Source organism: Diadema antillarum, unplaced genomic scaffold (genome assembly GCF_040938485.1).
Source record: "Diadema antillarum isolate AM-2024a unplaced genomic scaffold, OU_Dant_1.0 seq00000078_RagTag, whole genome shotgun sequence".
Lineage (NCBI taxonomy): Eukaryota > Metazoa > Echinodermata > Echinoidea > Diadematoida > Diadematidae > Diadema > Diadema antillarum.
In genome coordinates, this window is record NW_027271171.1 from 135,598 (window position 1) to 155,159 (window position 19,562).

Sequence of the window (19,562 nt, forward strand, 5' to 3'; positions counted from 1 at the left end):
GAGAGTCAGAGAGTGCTTGTTGCAGAGGACAGACTTTAGTCAATATGAAAAGCTTTTGAAGCAATTACAATCATGATGGAGATGTCAAGAGCTTCAAGAACTTTCTTAGAGTGGAACCTTGTCTGTTTCAGAAGCTTTTATATGGGAACCATGTGGTTACTTGTTCGCTAGCAGTGGCGAATCATATAAAAACGTTAGCGACACCGTATTACGACCGTTTGCGAATTCTTACGAGTGTTGTGCGAATGTTTGCGAGTGTTTTGCGAATGTTTGCGAATGTTTGCAACTGTTAGCAAAAATACAAATTCGCAAAGGTTCGCAAAGAAATTTTGAACATGTTCAAAATTTCTTTGCGACAAGAAAAACTGTTTGCGACAAGAAAAACCGTTTGCGAACTTTCTTGCGAATGTTAACGAACCTTTTGCAACCGTTTACGAACCCTGGCGAATTCCCAAATTCGCTACGTTCGCCGCTTAGTGAGATACCCCCTTTAATGATTGGTGTGTGATCCTCATGCACCCTATCCACCGCTTTTAACACAGATATGATTTCCAGTGATGTTCAGCATTTAGCACAAATATGGTGTATGCGATCTACTTCAATGATGTACAGGTGTATTATTGTGGTCAAACACATTACTGTAAAAGCACTTGGATATTTTCATGTGAGTAATTTTTCGCATTTGACTGGGGAAGATGAATTTCAAGGGTGTTTTAGAATTCCATGGAGTCAGGACATTGTACTGGAACATATGGCATGCAAAAATATTTGCCTGCTTTTATTTTTACGCTAGCTTCTGGTTGCGCGAAATGCGCAAAAATTTCCACATTGTGACAATTTCCACTTTTACAGTACTTAGCAGCAGTGCATGTTCACAAGGTTACCATACCATGAATGATTGTAACCACTCTAGAATAAGATACATTATGTAAATTTCTTTTAAACTGCAAGCTCATTCATGCCAGCTATCATTTACATGTAAGTCTCATAGGCTGCTTTTATCAACTTCATTCCATGGTTTAAAACGCCTTTCAGCACTTGACCCACTGTTTGCAAATGCATTTTGGATTGTGTTTCTTGAGTTGTTGCGTTTATCCAACTCTCGTCATGAGTTTTGCAGTTTGACTTGAGGAGCAGAAATGTGTAATTTGCAGTGATTGGCATGGGCAGATCCCAGCTGCAAAATGTTTCAAAACGACTTTGCGATTATGAAGTCTACGGAAACGTGCGATTGGCGTTTCAGAAACGCATTTCTAACCCCATAATCAGAACAGTTTTATGTTTATCAACTGCCCAAAACTCCTTGAAAGTTGTTTGGAAACCTTAATTTTGCACCAGAAGTGTGTCGATAAACACTCCCATAGTTTTGTCAACTGGTGTGCATTGCTCAGTAAAACATGTACAGCCAGCAATGTTTGCAGTGCTCCTCATGCAGTGACCTTTTTGTTCACACATTGCAAGCATTTGATCAAAAATTTTTGATCTAATAGCAGAAAAGTGTTCTACTTAAGAATGATGTCTGTTATCTAGCATTGTCATAAAACATGAAACTTAATGTATGACAGTAACCAAGATGAAAGAAATATATTATTAAGAGGGGTGAAGGTTCAGATGCGAGTTTCTTCACTTTGTCTTCTTCTACAAATTAAATTTGTTAAGATCGCAACTGCTGATCTGTAAATTAGCAATCATGTCGGAAAAAAGGAACCAGTGGGACTCGTCTGTCATCTACTGCTTTCCAGGCAGCGACACTACCACCAGGCTGTCCCTGGTTGCCGGCAGTGACACGATGAACATGGAACAAATACCCAAGCTCCGAAATTCCGACATTGTTGTACATGTATGTAGTCCAAGGCGGACAAGGCATATATTAAATGAAAGAAATATGTTATTCAGAGGGATGAAGGTTCAGGTGCGAGTTTCTTCACATTGTCTCCCTCTACAAATTAAATTTGTTATAAAGATGTTTGTTAATTTACAGATCAACAGTTGCGATCTTAACAAATTTCAAATTTAATTTGTAGAGGGAGACAAAGTGAAGAAACTCGCACCAGTAACCAAGATGTTTGTTATATGGGTTAATGATTCTGGTTTTTCACTGTATGGGGGATGAGTGCTGTCATCAAGCTTTCCATGACTTTAATATGTACAAGGAGATGTCCCCCTGATGCTACAGAAGGCTCCCTGAAAATTTTGACTGTCTTTATGTCCAGATTTTATAAGAGGAATATAAGCATCTCCCTTGGACCTGTGTTCGACTGTCGCTAGTAGATATGAGATTTTAAAGTACAGGCTTACATGTACATGGCGCGTTGTTTGGTTTGATTCCACAGCTGTCCTGGCAATTAAAAACAAACACATGTGCATATGAAGGATGAAAAAGGCTTGTACCACATGTTTTGGATTCAGCAAATGCAGATGAAAAGTATATATTATATGAATGAAAGAATGATGAATATCAGACAATCTAAAATCAGAAAAAAACCTCCCTGAATTGAAGTATCTACAGGTGTACAACTGTATACAGTTGTACTTACTATTGAGTAGAATTATGATTTGATCTGTACATTGCTGCTATGGAATTGATTACGCTTGTAATCGAAGAGTTTGAGATCTCATCCAAAGGACTAGGCAAAGAGAATTAACCTGTTCCATACTGAATTCTGAAATGCCCATAGATTTAATACACAGACCACCAGGTTCCCCTACAGAATGGGTTAAGAGCCTTGCCAAGGGAATGAGTACATGTCTACCATGGGGCTCTATACCAGGGACCTTGGAATCGGAGTCCATATAGTGTCATCTACTGAGCCATAGCACCTTCTCATATAATGCAGTATGAAATGTGGATTGGCTTGCTGTTCCATTTGTCATCATGTCACACCAAACTCACAGCTCACCTTCATATTGCATCTTATTGGAGGAAAGCTGTCAAAAGATAGTACCTGTGAACACACCAACTACAACTGTAATATGTCGTACAGCTGTACATGTTGTATTATGACAGATGATAATGATGATGATGATGAATTTAACCCTGGTACCAGTGATTAAACAGTATTTATATACAGTGTACATGTATGTCTAGTGCCATTACATAATTTGTATTCAAAGGTGCCTGGCTCCCACAATGTGGCACACATTATTGACAACGCAACGATATCTTACCTTATTCTGCAGTATCTGTGTGTCTGTGCAGGTATCGTGCACATGTATACATTATGGGAGTATCTTAATAAAAGTTATGTGTTATCATCTGCCTTTTTTAAAACCTGTTTTTCTTTCTTTACTGCAGTACGGCGGGTGAGTCCCTCTATGCTCTCTTGAATGTGCCCAAGGACGCCAAAGAAGATGATATCAAGAAGGCCTACAGGAAAGTAAGTAACAACAACAACAGACAAGTTTGTGCGGATGATGTGATTCCAACATACTGGCTATAGAGAGAAGATTCATAGCAAGTACAGCATGCACCATGAATTTTGTGGCAGTCAAATTTTCCATATTAAACATTTTAAAATGTTCGTGATATTCATGATAGCGAGATGCCAAAATATGGCCTTGCGAAGCACAAATGCAATGTGCCATGTAGGCCTATATTGTGTGTGGAAGATGTCTGTTCAGAAATTTTACTTTACGTATCATACAATGTACATACATATGCATAATGTATTATAACTGTGAAAGTAGACATTTTCACTCATTAATTTTCATGCTACCCCAATTTCAGTGAACTTTGTTTCTTGTTTGTTGTCGATGAAGGCTCTTAAATAACCAAATCTACTGTATCCCCAAGTATCTTTTTAGATGGAATGAGCACTGTACCGGTATTGAGTCTCTCTATCATGAGTGTTCTGTTATCCATACTATACTAAATACTGTGCTGAAAAAAAAATCCACTTTCACAGTACTTCTTTGTAGTGGAGGCCTCTATCAAAGATAATGCCAAATGTGGAAATAAATGGACAGAATGATCCATCAATGAGTTTGGTTTCTAATTCTGTTTTAAATAGGGACTTGTGATAATCTCTGTGAATTAGCGTTCAAACCCCTGAGGTCAAATTATTCTATATTTATTCCTGACAACAAAATTTCATTGCTAGCTTTATGACATGGGCTTTTCAAGTCACTTTGAGAGTAATGGATACCCTCAACTTGACAATATAGTGGAAGCCTTTTGGCATCATCTACAAGTCCATGGCTATCCTACAAGTGTACTACAATTGTAGAGCTACATTGTACGCACGCGATCATACACAACGTTAGTTTCTGTGCCCCTCATACAAGTATGTGTAGTTTTAACCCAATAGCACACCTCAAATCTTTTAATACACTCTGCTTCACTCTGCTAGTATGGGATGACATTCACAACAATCCTCCCTCAAAGCTCTGCCAATAGGAGCCTGTATTACTAGTGATTTGCATCGAGGTTCATGTTTGTCTAAAGGCTTACTGATATTTGACTATTAAAAGCCATAAATTGTTAGGAGTGTTGTCATGATTTGTAACAAGCTACATGTATGTTCAGTGAGCCATGGTAAGATGTAGAGTTGAACCATCACCCAAATGTTCAGTTTGCACCAAAGCCTGGAGCCTGGTACACTGTCCAGTGTTCAACCTTTCTCTTATCTGTTAGTAACCTATTTATTTCTGTTCAGAGATGACATGAAAAACAGGAGAGCAGAAGTTGTTAAAACATGCTGACAAAGGGTAAAAGATGATACACGAGAAATTATAACTGAACCTGTAGCCTGCTGATTGTACGTTCTAATGCATGAAATAAGAAGTGATTTCACTATGGAAGTAAGCAATTGACATCTTCTTGCCGCAGAGTATTGCATAATGTAGATAGTAATACACTGGGCAAAGCCATATTAGACGTGTCTTCATCAGCCCGAAGTTTCAAAATAGTGCGCTAATTTGCGGTTATGAAACTAGCCCGATGTCAAAATAGCGCGCTATTTGTGTCGTGAAGACGCAAATAACGTGTTATTTGGTCGGGAAAATATCCCAAGAAATCTTGGGCTAGTTCGTGAATTGGCGCGCTAATTCGTGAACGAGCGCACTATTTTGGGTGCGTCTCCATCAGCCCAAAATTTTCTCGATCCCTCTCCACGCTTCTGGTTAGCCAGCTGGCTGTGGGGAATTATTGGAAAGCGCATAACAAGCTAGTGATACGCGCACAGTGTATTCAAGGTTCACATACATCTAGTGCATACTAGGCTTACATTGTACTGTTGTTGATAATGCTGGCTGTTTCATCCTTGTTCTTGTACTTCTTCATCTGGTCCACTCTACCTAAGCTGAATATTCTTGCAGATTGTGTGTATTTAAGACGCGTTTAAACTCTGCAAATCGTAAATTTCAGAAGATGTCTCACTGGGCAGAAGAAAGAGTAGCATTATTAATATCCCTTTGGAGAGTATAGGAGATTTTGCGCGGGGAAATCCACTTTCGAATCGTGAGCTACGTGTATTAAGCAGAGTGATGATGCAAAGTACGCATGTGTCAAATTTCGGGCTAATTTCCCCAAGCGGGCTGTTTGAGCTGATGACACACATTCGCTGTATCGGGCTATTTTCCCAGACCGCAAAATATCCCGCTAGTTTGAACTTTGGGCTGATGAAGACACGCCTACAGATTGTGTACTGTGCACTGAGAATTATCCTCCTAGGGCAATGCACATATTGATGGAACATCAAAAACATAGAAAAATGTGCATATGACACAATGATTACCAAGTCAATTGCAATCTATTAAATAGGTTTGTATGTCTGGTTTTGAAGAAGTTTTGATGTTTGGTTGAGATACCTTATAATTAGTCCCATGCATGATGTATAAAAAGGACTTGACATGCCAGATATATGGAAAATCAAAACGTGTCATAATGAAGTGTTATATTTTTAATACACTATGGCAATTAACCAGTATTCAACTGTTAACAAATTTTAGTAATATGCATGTCTGGATTCTATACTGTTTGATTGTTTGTTTTGCTTTACAGCTTGCATTGAGGCTACATCCAGACAAGAACAGAGATGACCCTCTGGCCACAGAAAAGGTAAGATAATCAAATAATCTATCTCAACGGGAATGCAATCCCTACCAGAGTCAAGGGTACATTTCCACCAAAATCTGTTCCCAGGACCATTTCTTTCCCAACTAGCTGACAAAGCCCTCCATCAGAACCAGTACACAGTGTACAAACTGCCGGTAGGCACGTCCTGTCCTACGTACATGTAGGCCTACCAACCCCTTGTACCCGTGGGGACCTGTACTTTGTCTCGTAGCACAAGAACTTGTGTGGAACACTGGACTGGACGGACACTGTATGACACCTAGATATTTTATTTAGTGACTCAAGAAGACGAAGGACGTGAAGGCAGAGCATTGTAGAGGCTTCCTGGCAGCTCTGGCTCCCATAAAGATGTTAGCAATCATTGTACAACATGGATCAGCAACGTTGCAGTAATTACAGTGCTCAACAAGTGACAAGTGTTCACAATTGATTGGTTATTTCCAGTGTATTTGCATAGTAATTGTTGTATCTCAGTGGTTACAAGGCTCTTTATGAAATAGGGCTCAGAAAGACATTAAAAAGAAAGATACCAAACCTTCTATGGGCAACACATGTTTTCCTTTGAAATCGGCAAAATCCTGATAACCTACAAATGTATAATGTAATGATGATGATGATGATGAAGGGATGTATGTTCATGTAGGAATTAACATACAATTGCATCTATCTCTCTTTTTCTTGAATTGGGCTTTGTAGAAATCATCTAATATTGACAGAATCATGTACAGTAAGTCTCATATCTATGGTGGCTTTAAGTGTGTGTCGACAAGAGCCATACTAAATAAGCAACTTCCACATTTTCCTTCTTTTCTGGGAAATAATTGCACAGATAATTTTATTGCATTTTTATTCTGATCACATTTGGTTTGCTCAGTCAATGACAAGGAGATAAGACCTAATCTATAGTATGGAATGACTGAATAAGAAAGATAGAATTAAAGGGAAGATAAACCCCAAGAGCAATGTGGATTGAGTAAAAACAGCAACATTAGTAGAACACATCAGTGAAAGTTTGAAGAAAATCGGACAATCGATGCAAAAGTTATGAATTTTTAAAGTTTTGATGTTGGAACCGCTGGGTGAGGAGACTACTAGAGGTTATGACGTATGAGTGGACAACAATACCAAGAAAATATAAAGAAAATTCTGCAAAAATCAATTTTTCATGAAAATTACAAATTCCATCAACTTGATATTGACAAAGAGGGTAGCAATTATTCCCCCTGCTTTCTGAAAGCGGTTGGTCCATTGCTCTTTCATGATTCTAGAAATGTGAATTTTTGTTGAATTTCCTTCATATTTTCTTTGTATTGTTGTCCACTCATATGTCATATCCTCTAGTAGTCTCCTCACCCAGCGGTTCCAACACCAAAACTTTAAAAATTCATAACTTTTGCATCGATTGTCCGATTTTCCTCAAACTTTCACTGATGTGTTCTACTAATGTTGCTGCTTTCACTCAATCCACATTGTTCTTTGGGTTTACCTTCCCTTTAATATGCTGGTTCTGCATGTACAGTGTACTGTACATACAGGTGTTTGTTTGTGTGTGTGTGTGTGTGTGTGTGTGTGTGCAGAGGATAGATGAGAGGATGAGGGAATAGACCATGGTGTAGTGTACGAACGTGTTTGCTCTTTGAGAGCCAGCCAGTAATCAGGAATTCCATCAAAGGCTAGCACCACTTAGCAAATCTGTGATGCATGAGTGTGTTTACAAAAAATGTGATTCCCTGAAAAGAGTTGTCTAGCCCGTTAATTGATGTCCATAGAGCACACAGCTCAAGGACTGTACCTTGAACATCAAATGATTAGGGGCATAGATCGGAAAGAGATACAACGTACAACAGTGTACAGAGAATCTGATCTACAATTATTGTGGAAGAGGGGTTCATGGAATGATATTTTGCATGAGGTACTTCATGGTTTGTTGCATTAAATATTGTATGATGTCTCCCTCGTGATGTACGTAGCAATTAGGAGCTGTCTAAAAAGACCAGGGAATTCTGATTTTTTTTCTTTTTTCTAGAAGACCATCAACATTTTCCTTTCTTGTTTAAAGTTTGAACAAGTCATGTGTTTAGTGTTGTTGTTGTGGTATGTATTAAAAGGATGTGAACACATTGTAGATTTAGTCTTGTCAGATCAAGGTTGAAAATAGGGTAAATATGTATTTTTTAACCCGTTGAAGATGGACTAATGTTGCTATTTCCGTAGTGTACCTGCCTGAGTATAGTCGGAACTAGTCTTCGATGGGTTAAGTCATTTATTGTGGCTGAAAAAATGGCGATATACAATGTACAATGTACAAGCCTTGTACATATATTGATGATGCAGTCCAGTTCAGATGATGCAATTTGCACTTCATTGTCTGATAAAAAGTGATCAATAATTTCAGAACATTCATGAAATGCATTTGTACTGTATACGCCATAAATTTCGCGAGTCTGAATTTTTGCGAATTGAGACTTCTCGACGATTTCGCGAGTGATTAAATTCGCGATCGTGGAGTCCTGTACTGAACGGAGAAATGTGTATGCGTACTTGACATTCATATGAGGATCGAGTCAATATTTTCGCGTGTTTTAAATTTCGCGAATAGCAGCTGACTCGCGAAATTTTCGAAAATAAAAACCTCACAAAATATTCGGCGTATACAGTAATTCATTGCAAATTTTGGCTGAAAAATTAAGCAGATTTAAGCATTGGCTACAGATACTCTTTGAGAGGTTAAATATTCTGTAAGCATTTTACCAGAAACCCACACTTGCTTTTTGGGATGTGGTAATGTATTTGTACATAAATATACTTGTAAGTGTGTCAATTTTCATTGTAATATATGGCTGTAATGGATGAATAGCAGGAAGTGTCACGAGTAGATACAATGTACAAACTGTACATGAAAGTGGGGCTTAACCACAAAAATTACATTCAAGAGGGTAAAGTGCATGTACATGTACGTACCTTGTAGATTGGAATGGCAACCTACTAAAGTCCTGCAGTATGCAGCTTGAACATGTCATGTGACTTTTCTGTTGATAGCCCCTGGGTATCATGTGATTGGTCTTGTGACAGAAAACTGTTACTCTTGGTTGTTCAAGGGAAATCCCCTCCATCATCCCCCCATGTTCACTCTGACTGGATATTGATGGAGTATGGTCAAAGAACAAGGTTGTGATAGAGGAAGAGAGGTTTGCATTATCACCATGACAACCTGGCTCCAGCCACTGAGAGGAAACTAACTGGTGTTACCGCAAACCTCTCTTCCTCATTTACATCACCATACAAACTTTCAAACAGAATAGTGACATTGCAACTGATTTACAAATTACCCTACCCCGATATACAAGTGCAATGAAAGCATCTCAATGGAAGAATTTCATGAATTTGAAAAGAATTTGGCATTTACATAGATTGTTAGCATTTCTCAACAAAATGCACATGTAAATGTAGGAGATACATCATGTAGTCAACAGCGTACACATATATAGTCAGTTTTACGGTAAAGGGTGTAACTTTCAATATTCATCAAATACTGTACATACAACATGTATATTTAGCAAGGCTACTTTTCCGCAAATCAGGAATTTCTGACAATTTCGCGAGTAGCTAGATTGGCGATTGTGGAGTACAGTACTGAATGGAGAAATGGATGTGTGCACGTTGCATTCATGTAGGGATCCAAGTTGATATTATCGCATGTTAGTTTTGAAATTCGCGAATACGCGTAGCACAGACTTGAGAAATTCGCGAAAATAAAAGCCTTGCGAAATATTCACTGTACCATGCAGTAATCAGCCAAGTCAGTGAAAATAAGAAAGTCCCAATTCATACAGTATTTCATAGCCTTAGTTGTGTATTCCTCTGTATGTGCACAATCTTGGTTTGCCTGTCAAAGTCAATTTGATGCATTTTTCACAGTCCCATCAAGGTGGACTTACATTACATGGAGTTTACTTTACACAAGTAGGTACATGTACATTGTACATGCCCAAGTGCTTACCCTCAGAAGGTGTACGTTTGGACCAGAATTAAAAATAAAAACAACAACAACAACAACACATAATGTAGTATTTGTTGAATGAAAATTTCATCATGTGAATGACTGTGTACACATGATAGATGCGGTGTTTCGCCAATGAAAATGGTGTGGACATCCATTGTACCAGTTTTATTCTACAGGAATTAATGCAAACTATGAATGCACCAAACTATGGACCACCCAGGATCCTGAAGCTGGGTATTCCCAAAGATATTGATCTGCCCTTTTAGGTATGAAATAAAAGACTAGGTATGAAATAAAAGAGTAAAGTTTCAACATGCGATGCATCTTAAGCTGTTAGAAGAGCTTCCAGAGAGCTTTAAAGTGCGGGGAAAATTCCCGTGAATCCTTTGTGTGCCAGTGGAATTCAACCATTGAATAAAAAACACAAAATGCCTACCCACATATATCTGAATGGCATGGTACGGTACATATGATACTGTATTCTTTGTGTTTTTTTAGATGCATTGCGTGCAGGAGAAAGAGTGCATGGCTCACATTAAAGGGTTCAGTCAGCTATTTATCCTCAATAACGGAAGGTTAGAATTCTTATTATGTGTACCATTTTTAGTGAACAGGATATTGGTGCTCATACCTGTTTTGACGGATGTCAGTATTTTTCGTCTGAAGTCATGACTTCAATATTTAATGCATGTGCTTCAGCACTTTATATGTACCATCAAAAAAAGGGAAAAAAAAGCTGAAATAATATCTGAAGCACTGAAGCATTCAGATGGTTGCACCAGGGAGGTGGAATAGATGGAGATGGCACTCTGAGAGCTTCCCTCAGAGAAAAAAATCAAGTGGTCTTACACCGATTACGTCTTGAAATCCAACCCTCATTCTGTGATAAATATGTCAAAATCTGGCCTTATCGGTCCACCCATCACCCTCCGGCGCACTAGAGTGACGCAACATGATCTCCTTTCCAGGCCTTCCATAAACACACGCTCGTAAAAATCGGGCTTTGAAGCGATGCGTGGCACCGACAAAATGACGTCATATTCAACATTTTGGCAGTCTATTACATTCAGTGAAAGACGTCCCCCTTCGAAATCTACAACTTATGGCTCAAAAATTGGGTAGCGTGGTATGTCTATACCTTTCGCTGGTTCAGCAGACTGTGCTGAGGAGATTGCCGTTTGAACCAGCGAAATCGGTACACAAACGACGGAGTTACTGAGCAGTTAGTTTTGTGCGCTAGAGATGTCATCATATTGTTTCTGTATCGATTATGAGAAATTCCGCACATTTCCGCATTTTTTTTATAGTTAGAGAGGTAGGCCTGACCTTTATCTTCAAAATAATATAAGTTACATGAGCGTGTTCGAGCGTGTTTTCAAACAGTTCGAGTGTAAAAGTAGTGCTTCATAGAGACCGAAGCGGGATTTTTTTCGTCTGCACCCGAGCGAGCTGGGGCTTTTCAGCGTACTCGTCGGGTTGTTGTAGGGCCGCCGCGTAGGCGTCGGGACAGCGTTCGTTGCCGTTGTTTCGGTGAATTTGAGTTACTAGTAAATACATATTGGAATGGAAAGTTGAGTGTTAAAAAGTGTAAATTAGACATATCAGCTTTTATTATAATAATTTTCCGTAGAGAATTAAAGATGATATCTACAAAAGCCTAGATGTATGATGCTGTAAGTATATTTTAGGGGGGAAACAGAGCTTAGTATACAGCGTTTCGCCTCACTCTCCCTCGATCATTCATCGGTAAATACCGGTAATCGGCTTGACTCTACCCCATGCTAACGTTACAAAAAATTGAATTAAAAAGTAGTAGAGTACACCTCTGGAGCTAGTAGAATCTAACGTTTAACAGTGGTTAGATTCTAGTTTGTGAAATACTAGAGTCTACTAGCTAGGACTAACGTTAGGTATGCTTTTGCTAGGCAGCATACCTGAGGAGTGGAGGTGACGCTGCGCTATTAAACAGTGTCCTGAGCCTTGCCTTTGCCTTGGCCTCCAATTTCCAAGCCAAAGGCCAAACTAACTTTCTGAGTTTCAGTTTCAATTGTAAATCAAATTTCGTTAAGTTGCTGTGTCAATGTGATTTTGAATTTGCTAAAGAAGCAATTCCTCCTCAACAAACTCGTCTCCGTCAAAATCACGATCGCCAGAACCACCACCACTGCTTACACCACTGCTTACACATAGAGTTCTGTGCTCACACCGTAGGACGCCATTTTATTCCCTGACCACAATGCATTTCGCGTCGTGAGTTTCCGCCACAAGATTTACGACTTGCAGTGCGCCGAGCGTGAGTAATGGGATTACGGGAGGGGGAAAAAAACGCTGTCGGGGCCACGCATGACTTCAAAGGAAACTCAAAAGAGCACACTCCATCTTTCTTCCACCTCCCTGGTTGCACTATATACAGTTGTAGTCTATACCACTAATTCAGATGGTTGCACTATACCACTAAATGTGCCCCCACCAAAGATTGTGCCAAATCTATTTGACCTGCTCTGCCCGTCACGACAAGTAACTCTTGACTAAAGCCATTTTAAAGGAAAACTTCCTTCCATGTTCAAGTTGACATTTCCAAATGTGTTTACAAATCTAGGTTTCATTTCACATCATATGTATGACAAGAAAAAAATAACAATCTGCTGTATAAACTGTCTCATATTTTCATGAAAAGAAAGATTATGATCAGTTGCCACTACACTGGATAGAGATAAAAATCTTCCATGTGCTTGAAAAATTATCATGCATATATATTTTAGCTTAATTGCAATTCTGGGATGCTCAAGGTGCTTGCAGTTTATTCTTTCATGTCTTCAGATACTAAAATTTCCAACAAGCCCATAATACTGATCAATGAAAGCCTGCCATTGTACTTACAAAGTAGGAAGGTGAAATGCAAAAATGGTTTATTGTGACCATGGAAGAAATATTGTGATAACTACAGGCTGTACACTATTGGTAAAATAGTGTCAATAGCAAACAGCCATTGTGCCTTCATAAAGATGATTTTAGCGCTGGAAATGTGCATCTTACCATTCTTGGCAAATGTACCAAATGCAAACCTCAAATATTTACTGCTTGAACTCTATTCAGCTCATTGACCCTATATGCCAAAAGATGAAAAAGAAATCCTACAAAAATCCCTAAAAATTCCCAGATCACTACCAAAATTTAATCCTCTATATTCCTTGTGTAAGTGTCAACTTTCCTGCAAATTTCATTCAGATCCATTCTCAACTTTTTTGAGTTATTTTGCACACAGACAAACAGACAAACCAATGCCAGTGAAAACATACATTGTGTAACTTCCTTCCTTGGTGGAGGTAACCACGTAATGGAGATGATTTTATTTTACAAGATTGAAAATGACAGAATTCTTTCAGTTATCATGTCTGAATGTATGCTGTCTTCATAATCTTCATAGTGTAAAGTACAGAGGAAATACAAACAGTGTATGTTATGGAGAGTTGCCAAAAGTTGGCTGGAGTTCAATCAAACAGAAGCTCAAAGTTGTGACTGCACACTTGACTGAGTGTTAATGATCATGCAGACACAGACAGTTGTTGTTGGCAAAAGGGACTGGGGACTGACTGTATGTCAGCTGTTATCAGATGATGACTACTCATTTGACTGGGAAGCAAGCCATGCAGCAATGAGTTGTTAAACTTTATACACTTTAGGAAATGATAGTATCAATGATTGTGTTTGGTAGCCTCTGCCTTTGATTACATGTACCAGGGTTTGTGTGGTCATGGAAAACCTAGAAAAGTCATGAAATACATACATGTGTATTTTCTGAAAATTTTATGTTTTTACAGGCCTGGGGAAAGTCATGGAAATTTATAGATTTGTATACTTTTTGCCTTTTAGTGATCTTCTTTCTTGTAATGCAATATTGTTTTAAATAATGAAAACATTTCATTGATCGAATCAACTCCATCACAACATACAGTGTCCTTTACATACACACCAATATTTTACATGGACACTATATATCTAATTGAAATAGTAATTTCCATGTACAGGGCTGTAACACCAACCACTTTATAGGTTCTTATGAAGTTACTGTCCAAAAATGGGTTCTGGATTTCCAAAATTTTACATGGAAAAGTCATGGAATTAAGTTTTGTAAACGGTGCAGGAACCCTGATATTGTACCATCTACAATGTACTACAAAGGCTGCACAGGGTTTACTCAGTCTATTTAATATTCCAAATATTGAAAGAATCTTAATTTTCATGGGCCAGCTACAAGTCTAAGGTGTTATGGCAACTGTGTTTTGTAATTTGTAACCTGTCATCCTTCAAATTATGGAATGAAAATATTTCAGTTAGTATTTTACTATTACTAATGATAGAAAAGTCTGTTAGCTATTTGTGTTCCTTTCCTTTTGTTGTTGTTTTTGTTTTTAGCTCTGCCATATGGCCTCTGGAAAGGTGTCATTTTAAGTGCCAAACTCAGATACCCTGGTATGCTTGCAAAATGTGTGTGTGTGTGTGTGTGTGTGTGTGTGTGTGTGAGAGAGAAAGAGAGAGAGAGAGAGAGAGAGAGAGTGCTAATGACATCAGTGCCCGTGGACAAGTGTGTGTAAACCGTGTACAATGCACTATCAGTACACATGTGTGTGGTTACTAGTAACTCGACAGTGTGTAATGTTAGGGTTGTAAGCATTTGATTGATTCTTTTTACAATGTCCTTTGCCAGTTTATGTCCATCACTTTCTCTCTCTCAGTCTGTACTGAGCTCTGTCTACACTGTGTCACGTGGACCATGAAAGTCTGAATAAACAGGAAGTTCTTTTTCCCTTTTTCTTTTTGGCAAAGCAAAGATATTATTCCTATCCTCAAAATGGCAGAGCTGTGAATCAAATTATGCAAAAATAACAGTGCATCTTCCCCTTGCTGGTCAATATCCATGCCCCGTTATTCTACCATCTGATTCTTGCCACATTGGTCACTCAATTGATTTAAAAGATAAAGTCAGTCAGTGCATGGACCTACTACACGTGGACATTCATCGCTCGTTAATTAATTTGTGCACCTGTTTCTGTCAAAAGCGTCACAAAAACATTTTGAGCATGCTTTCCTGCTTTGATCCAGTGTTGTCCACCGACAGCCAGCCTGGATAAAAACAAGACGGCGCTTTGAGAAATCTAAAAACTACGTGCGCAGAAGCTAATAACTCTCTTAAATCAAGAAAAATGCATGTGCAGTTGTAGTGTATATTGCAAAATCATCGCTAAAGCAATTTCATTTGCGAAATGTAAGTACTTTTATACAAGAAATTGCAACTGATTAAGCAGATTGACTGTGATTTGTAATCTATTTTTCCCCATTTGTTGCACATTGTTTTTAGAGTAAACATGGACAGTAACAGTAGACGACATGCTTGTCTTGCCATTCAGGGATGTTACATGCATGGCCGCAAGTGGCCGCTTCAGTAATTACCAATTTTATGACGCAAAATTTGGCCTTGTTTCAGGTTCGGTGCTCCCCATCATTGGTGTTTATTCAAAGACAGTTGTGTCTGAATTTTAAGGCACCTCAGCCAAATAGGACCGAAATGAGGGAAACCGGGTTCTTTTGTCAGTGATGATGCACGATTACACAATCGTCATTGTCCAAACGTCTGAATGTACTCATTAAGATGCACATAATCAGGTGGCATCTGGTGAACATTGGATCAAAGAAAGACCCCCGTTGATGGTCCATATGTGTAGTAGGTCCATGGTCAGGGTTTCTGATGATGAGCTTCTTTCAGGGAACATCTGAGTGCTCCCATTATTAAAAATTAAATAAAGTTTCTCTTGAAATACGGATTGTGACAGGCCGGATGGCATGAAGTGAAATACAAGCTGTCACTGTGACCAGCATACATGTACATGTACATGTATATACTTTCAAGTCCAGAGGACCATACTGGAAAAGTGGAAATATTTGTGGTGTTGTTGAAATTTTTGCGCTTTTTGTGCAACCACAAACAAGCGTGTTATAAAAGCATGCAAATATTTTTGCTTACCATATTTTCCAGTAGTTTATATCTCGATTCCATGGAATTATAGACACGCAAAACTCTTCTTACCCGGCCGAGCACGAAAAATTAGTCACGCGAACATCCACTTTTACAGAACGTTACTACATGTATCTTCTCTTTTTGTCTCTCATGCAGTTCAAGGAGGTCAACCGAGCACACAAAGTACTAAGTGACGAAAAGAAGCGACAGATATACGATGAGTATGGCTCGTTTGGGATCTACATCGCTGACCAGATTGGTGAAGACAACGTTGACCTCTACTTCCTTGTCAACAGTAAATGCTTCAGGGTAAGTAAGATTCAGGAAGCAGCGTATTCACCGTTTATATTTTCATGAGCATTTCATTTTACGGTTGCAAAGATTCGTGATTGAGGACCACAAATACAGTGTACGTATCCAGTTCTAGGAGCAAAGTTTGCAATGTCTACCTTGGAAATTATACTGCATTTGAGTTATGGGGGGGGGGCAAACATTTGCTGTGTTGTTACTTTTGTGAATATCATTTAACTTACAAAAATTGACAAAAAGGAATATGTGGCATTAACATTTTGTAGCTCATCATCACAAAGAATTGATAAAACCACTAGCTGTTGATTGTGTTGATTCTTATATTCTTTATAGATATTGAAAAAAATTTCAGACTCTGAAGTTTTTTTTTATAAAGCTGTATGTGCTCTTGAAATGTGAAACTCTGACTTACCATCGAAAGAAAAATAAAGCTGGCTGAGACCACAGGATGGCCATTGTGAGACACTTAGCTTTAAAGTTATCATCATCATACACTTTGAGCTCATTGTCTTGTTCATATCAACAGAAGTGACTTTACATGAATTGATTGTGCAGCTCTTTTGAAAAGTGGACCATGAAAATTTGCCACCAACTTCACTTAGATGGACACTATAATACTGTCATGTAATGTTTCCTTTATCCCAGAATATGTAATCTATACATGGAATATATGCGTGTAGCTGTTCAGGGAGTCACTGAAAGTTGCAGCTATTTTTACAGTGATTAATCCATTGTCTGTTTTGAGTGCTTGTCTGCACAGAAAACCCCATAGCATTGTACACACTGTCCAAAATCCCTGGTACAGAAAGGGTTAACATGGTAGACATACATGTGCATTACAATGATTGTCATATGGTAACCAAAGAACCTGTGTCTGTCCATCTTGGTTGCAGATAACTAGTGTCATCTGCTTCTTCTGCACCTGTTACTGCTTCTGTTTCTGTTGCTGCCTCTGCTGCTTTGGATGCTGCGGTCGATGTCGACGAGGAGAGGAGGACGATGAGGACTTCGAGATTGTCATACCTGACGACGAGGTGAGTGACAGAGGGGACGAAGAATGGATGTCATCTGATGAAAGTTATATGATTAACCCGTTGAGGATGAGTCCCGAGTATACTTGGGCAAGTGTCCATGGGAAATGCATGTTGTAGCAAAATCAGCCTGTCCTCAACAGGTTAAAGAACAACTTCTCTTCTCCTTCACAATGCATGCGTGTCTTATATAGGGGGAGGAAGATTAGAACAACAAGAATGCAAAATAAACCAAGCCAATGAAAAGTCCGAACACCTCAAATATAGAACCATCATAATAATTTTCTGTCATTTCTTATTTCAATCGATAGAAACCAAATGTACAGGCATACCTCTGCATAAAGGATGACATCAAAAGAATTGTACAGCTGTACAGTGAGAAATGGTTGAACTAGAATACAACCCATATACCTGTCAGTCAAGTAGATACTATAAGGGGAAAAAAAATGTATAGAATGTGGCACCTAGTCAAAAACACCTCTATCAGTTGGGAGGATTTCAAGTTACATAATGTTCAGCAAGAGCTAGATAACAACTTGTAATGGAGAAATATTAACCCGTTGAGGACAGGCTGATTTTGTTACAATACGCATATTCCATAGACCCCTGCCCGAGTATACTCGGAACTCGTCCTCAATGGGTTAAGGAAAGAGATGTTTAAATCCATGGCAATTAGAGAGAGAAAGAGGAACTTTAGTCCTCTAAAATATGTTGATGCCATTGTTAGAATCAATTGGGATTTAGCCATTTAGATGAATTTGAATTGTGAAACTGAAACAGTGACAATCATATGAACAACAGAGGGCACAAATTGAAAGATTTATTTATTTATTTTTGTTATTATTACATGTATTATTATTATTTTTTTTTAATTTTTACTATAATACCGTAATGAAAACACCGCTGGTGAAGAGGAAAATGTTGTTTTTATGATTTATTGGATAAGAGATGATGAAAAGCCTTGTGTAATATTTGCTCCTGTGCATCACTTAAAAAAAAAAAAAAATCTCAATTCTCCCTGACAGGAGGAAGGTGAGGAAGGTAATGAAACCACACCCGTCACCAGCCAGCCTAAATCAGAGGGAGGAGCCTCTAATGCACCCATCGCCATGCCTCCCCCTCCAGAGAAATCAGCCGCCGACGAGCCTACTGAGACAACGGGGCTAAACACTGGGGAGAAATCACTATACACTGAGGGATAACACCCCCATCCCCCTCCCCCACACCCCTCCCCTCCCCCACCTCCCCCTCCACTCATGTCTCAAGTTATGATTCCAGAAGGGAAGTAATGGAATTCAGTTTAAATGCAAGTCTGGAGGAAATATTGTGGTAGATGAAAGGAAGAAAAAAAGTGAGTGGTGTAAAAGATTACTGGTTGAAGTGAAGACTCTGCAGAATGCTCATGTCTGCCAGGAAAGGTCTGTTAATGTTGTCTGTGTGTCTAAAGGTGGTATTTTTGACAATTCTCAGTATGTATCATACAATGTATTAATCTTATAGCTTAAAACTGGTCATATGTCCATAATATATTTGTATGCCTGTTTTTAATGGCATATTTCACTCTTCGAGAAGGTAGACATTATTTTTTTGCCTCGACTGCAAAAAGTTGGAGAAACATCATTCCCACTATTTCATATTTCCCTGCATCAGTGCAGGAATGGCCTTATACCATAGGTATGCACGGCGCGATGGAAAGAAAATGTGGCTACAAGGGTTATGTTAAATTGACATTACAATTTGACAACCAAGTAGACTATGTTTGTACAAACAGCCCCTTCAGAGTGTCAAAAGCAACTTGTATTTGCTCCTTAACATGGGAGACAACTAAATATTTTTCTACCCATACTTAAATAACAAATCATTGTCCCAGAGCATGCTGCCAAATGCCTATTGTAATATTTTACTGATGACAAAAAAAAAGAAGAAATAGGTGATTGCGAAGTGATATGACTATTGAAAGAGTTGATTGTTTGAAACATTTATAGTATAGGTGAAAAAAAAAAACAGCAAAAAGTTCCCCTATACAGTGTTTAGAAGTGATGTATTCGATAGTTACATTAGTTTGCATATACATTAATTTGGGACTCATGGTACAAGAATACTACCTTTAGAATTGGAACTGGCTAT

At 38.6% G+C, this 19,562-nt stretch overlaps 1 protein-coding gene across 1 annotated transcript in view; it reads left to right on the forward strand.

Annotated features, from left to right (window-relative positions):
- LOC139726066 (dnaJ homolog subfamily C member 5-like) overlaps positions 1-18,638 on the forward strand; it is a 34,427-nt gene extending 15,789 nt beyond the window's left edge. The window contains exons 2-6 of the mRNA XM_071637148.1: positions 3,296-3,377; positions 6,002-6,058; positions 16,252-16,404; positions 17,298-17,438; positions 18,461-18,638. Coding sequence (XP_071493249.1) covers positions 3,296-3,377; positions 6,002-6,058; positions 16,252-16,404; positions 17,298-17,438; positions 18,461-18,637 — 610 coding nt within the window. The 3' untranslated portion in view covers position 18,638. The remainder of the gene's footprint in view (positions 1-3,295; positions 3,378-6,001; positions 6,059-16,251; positions 16,405-17,297; positions 17,439-18,460) is intronic.
- Positions 18,639-19,562: the final 924 nt, after the last annotated feature.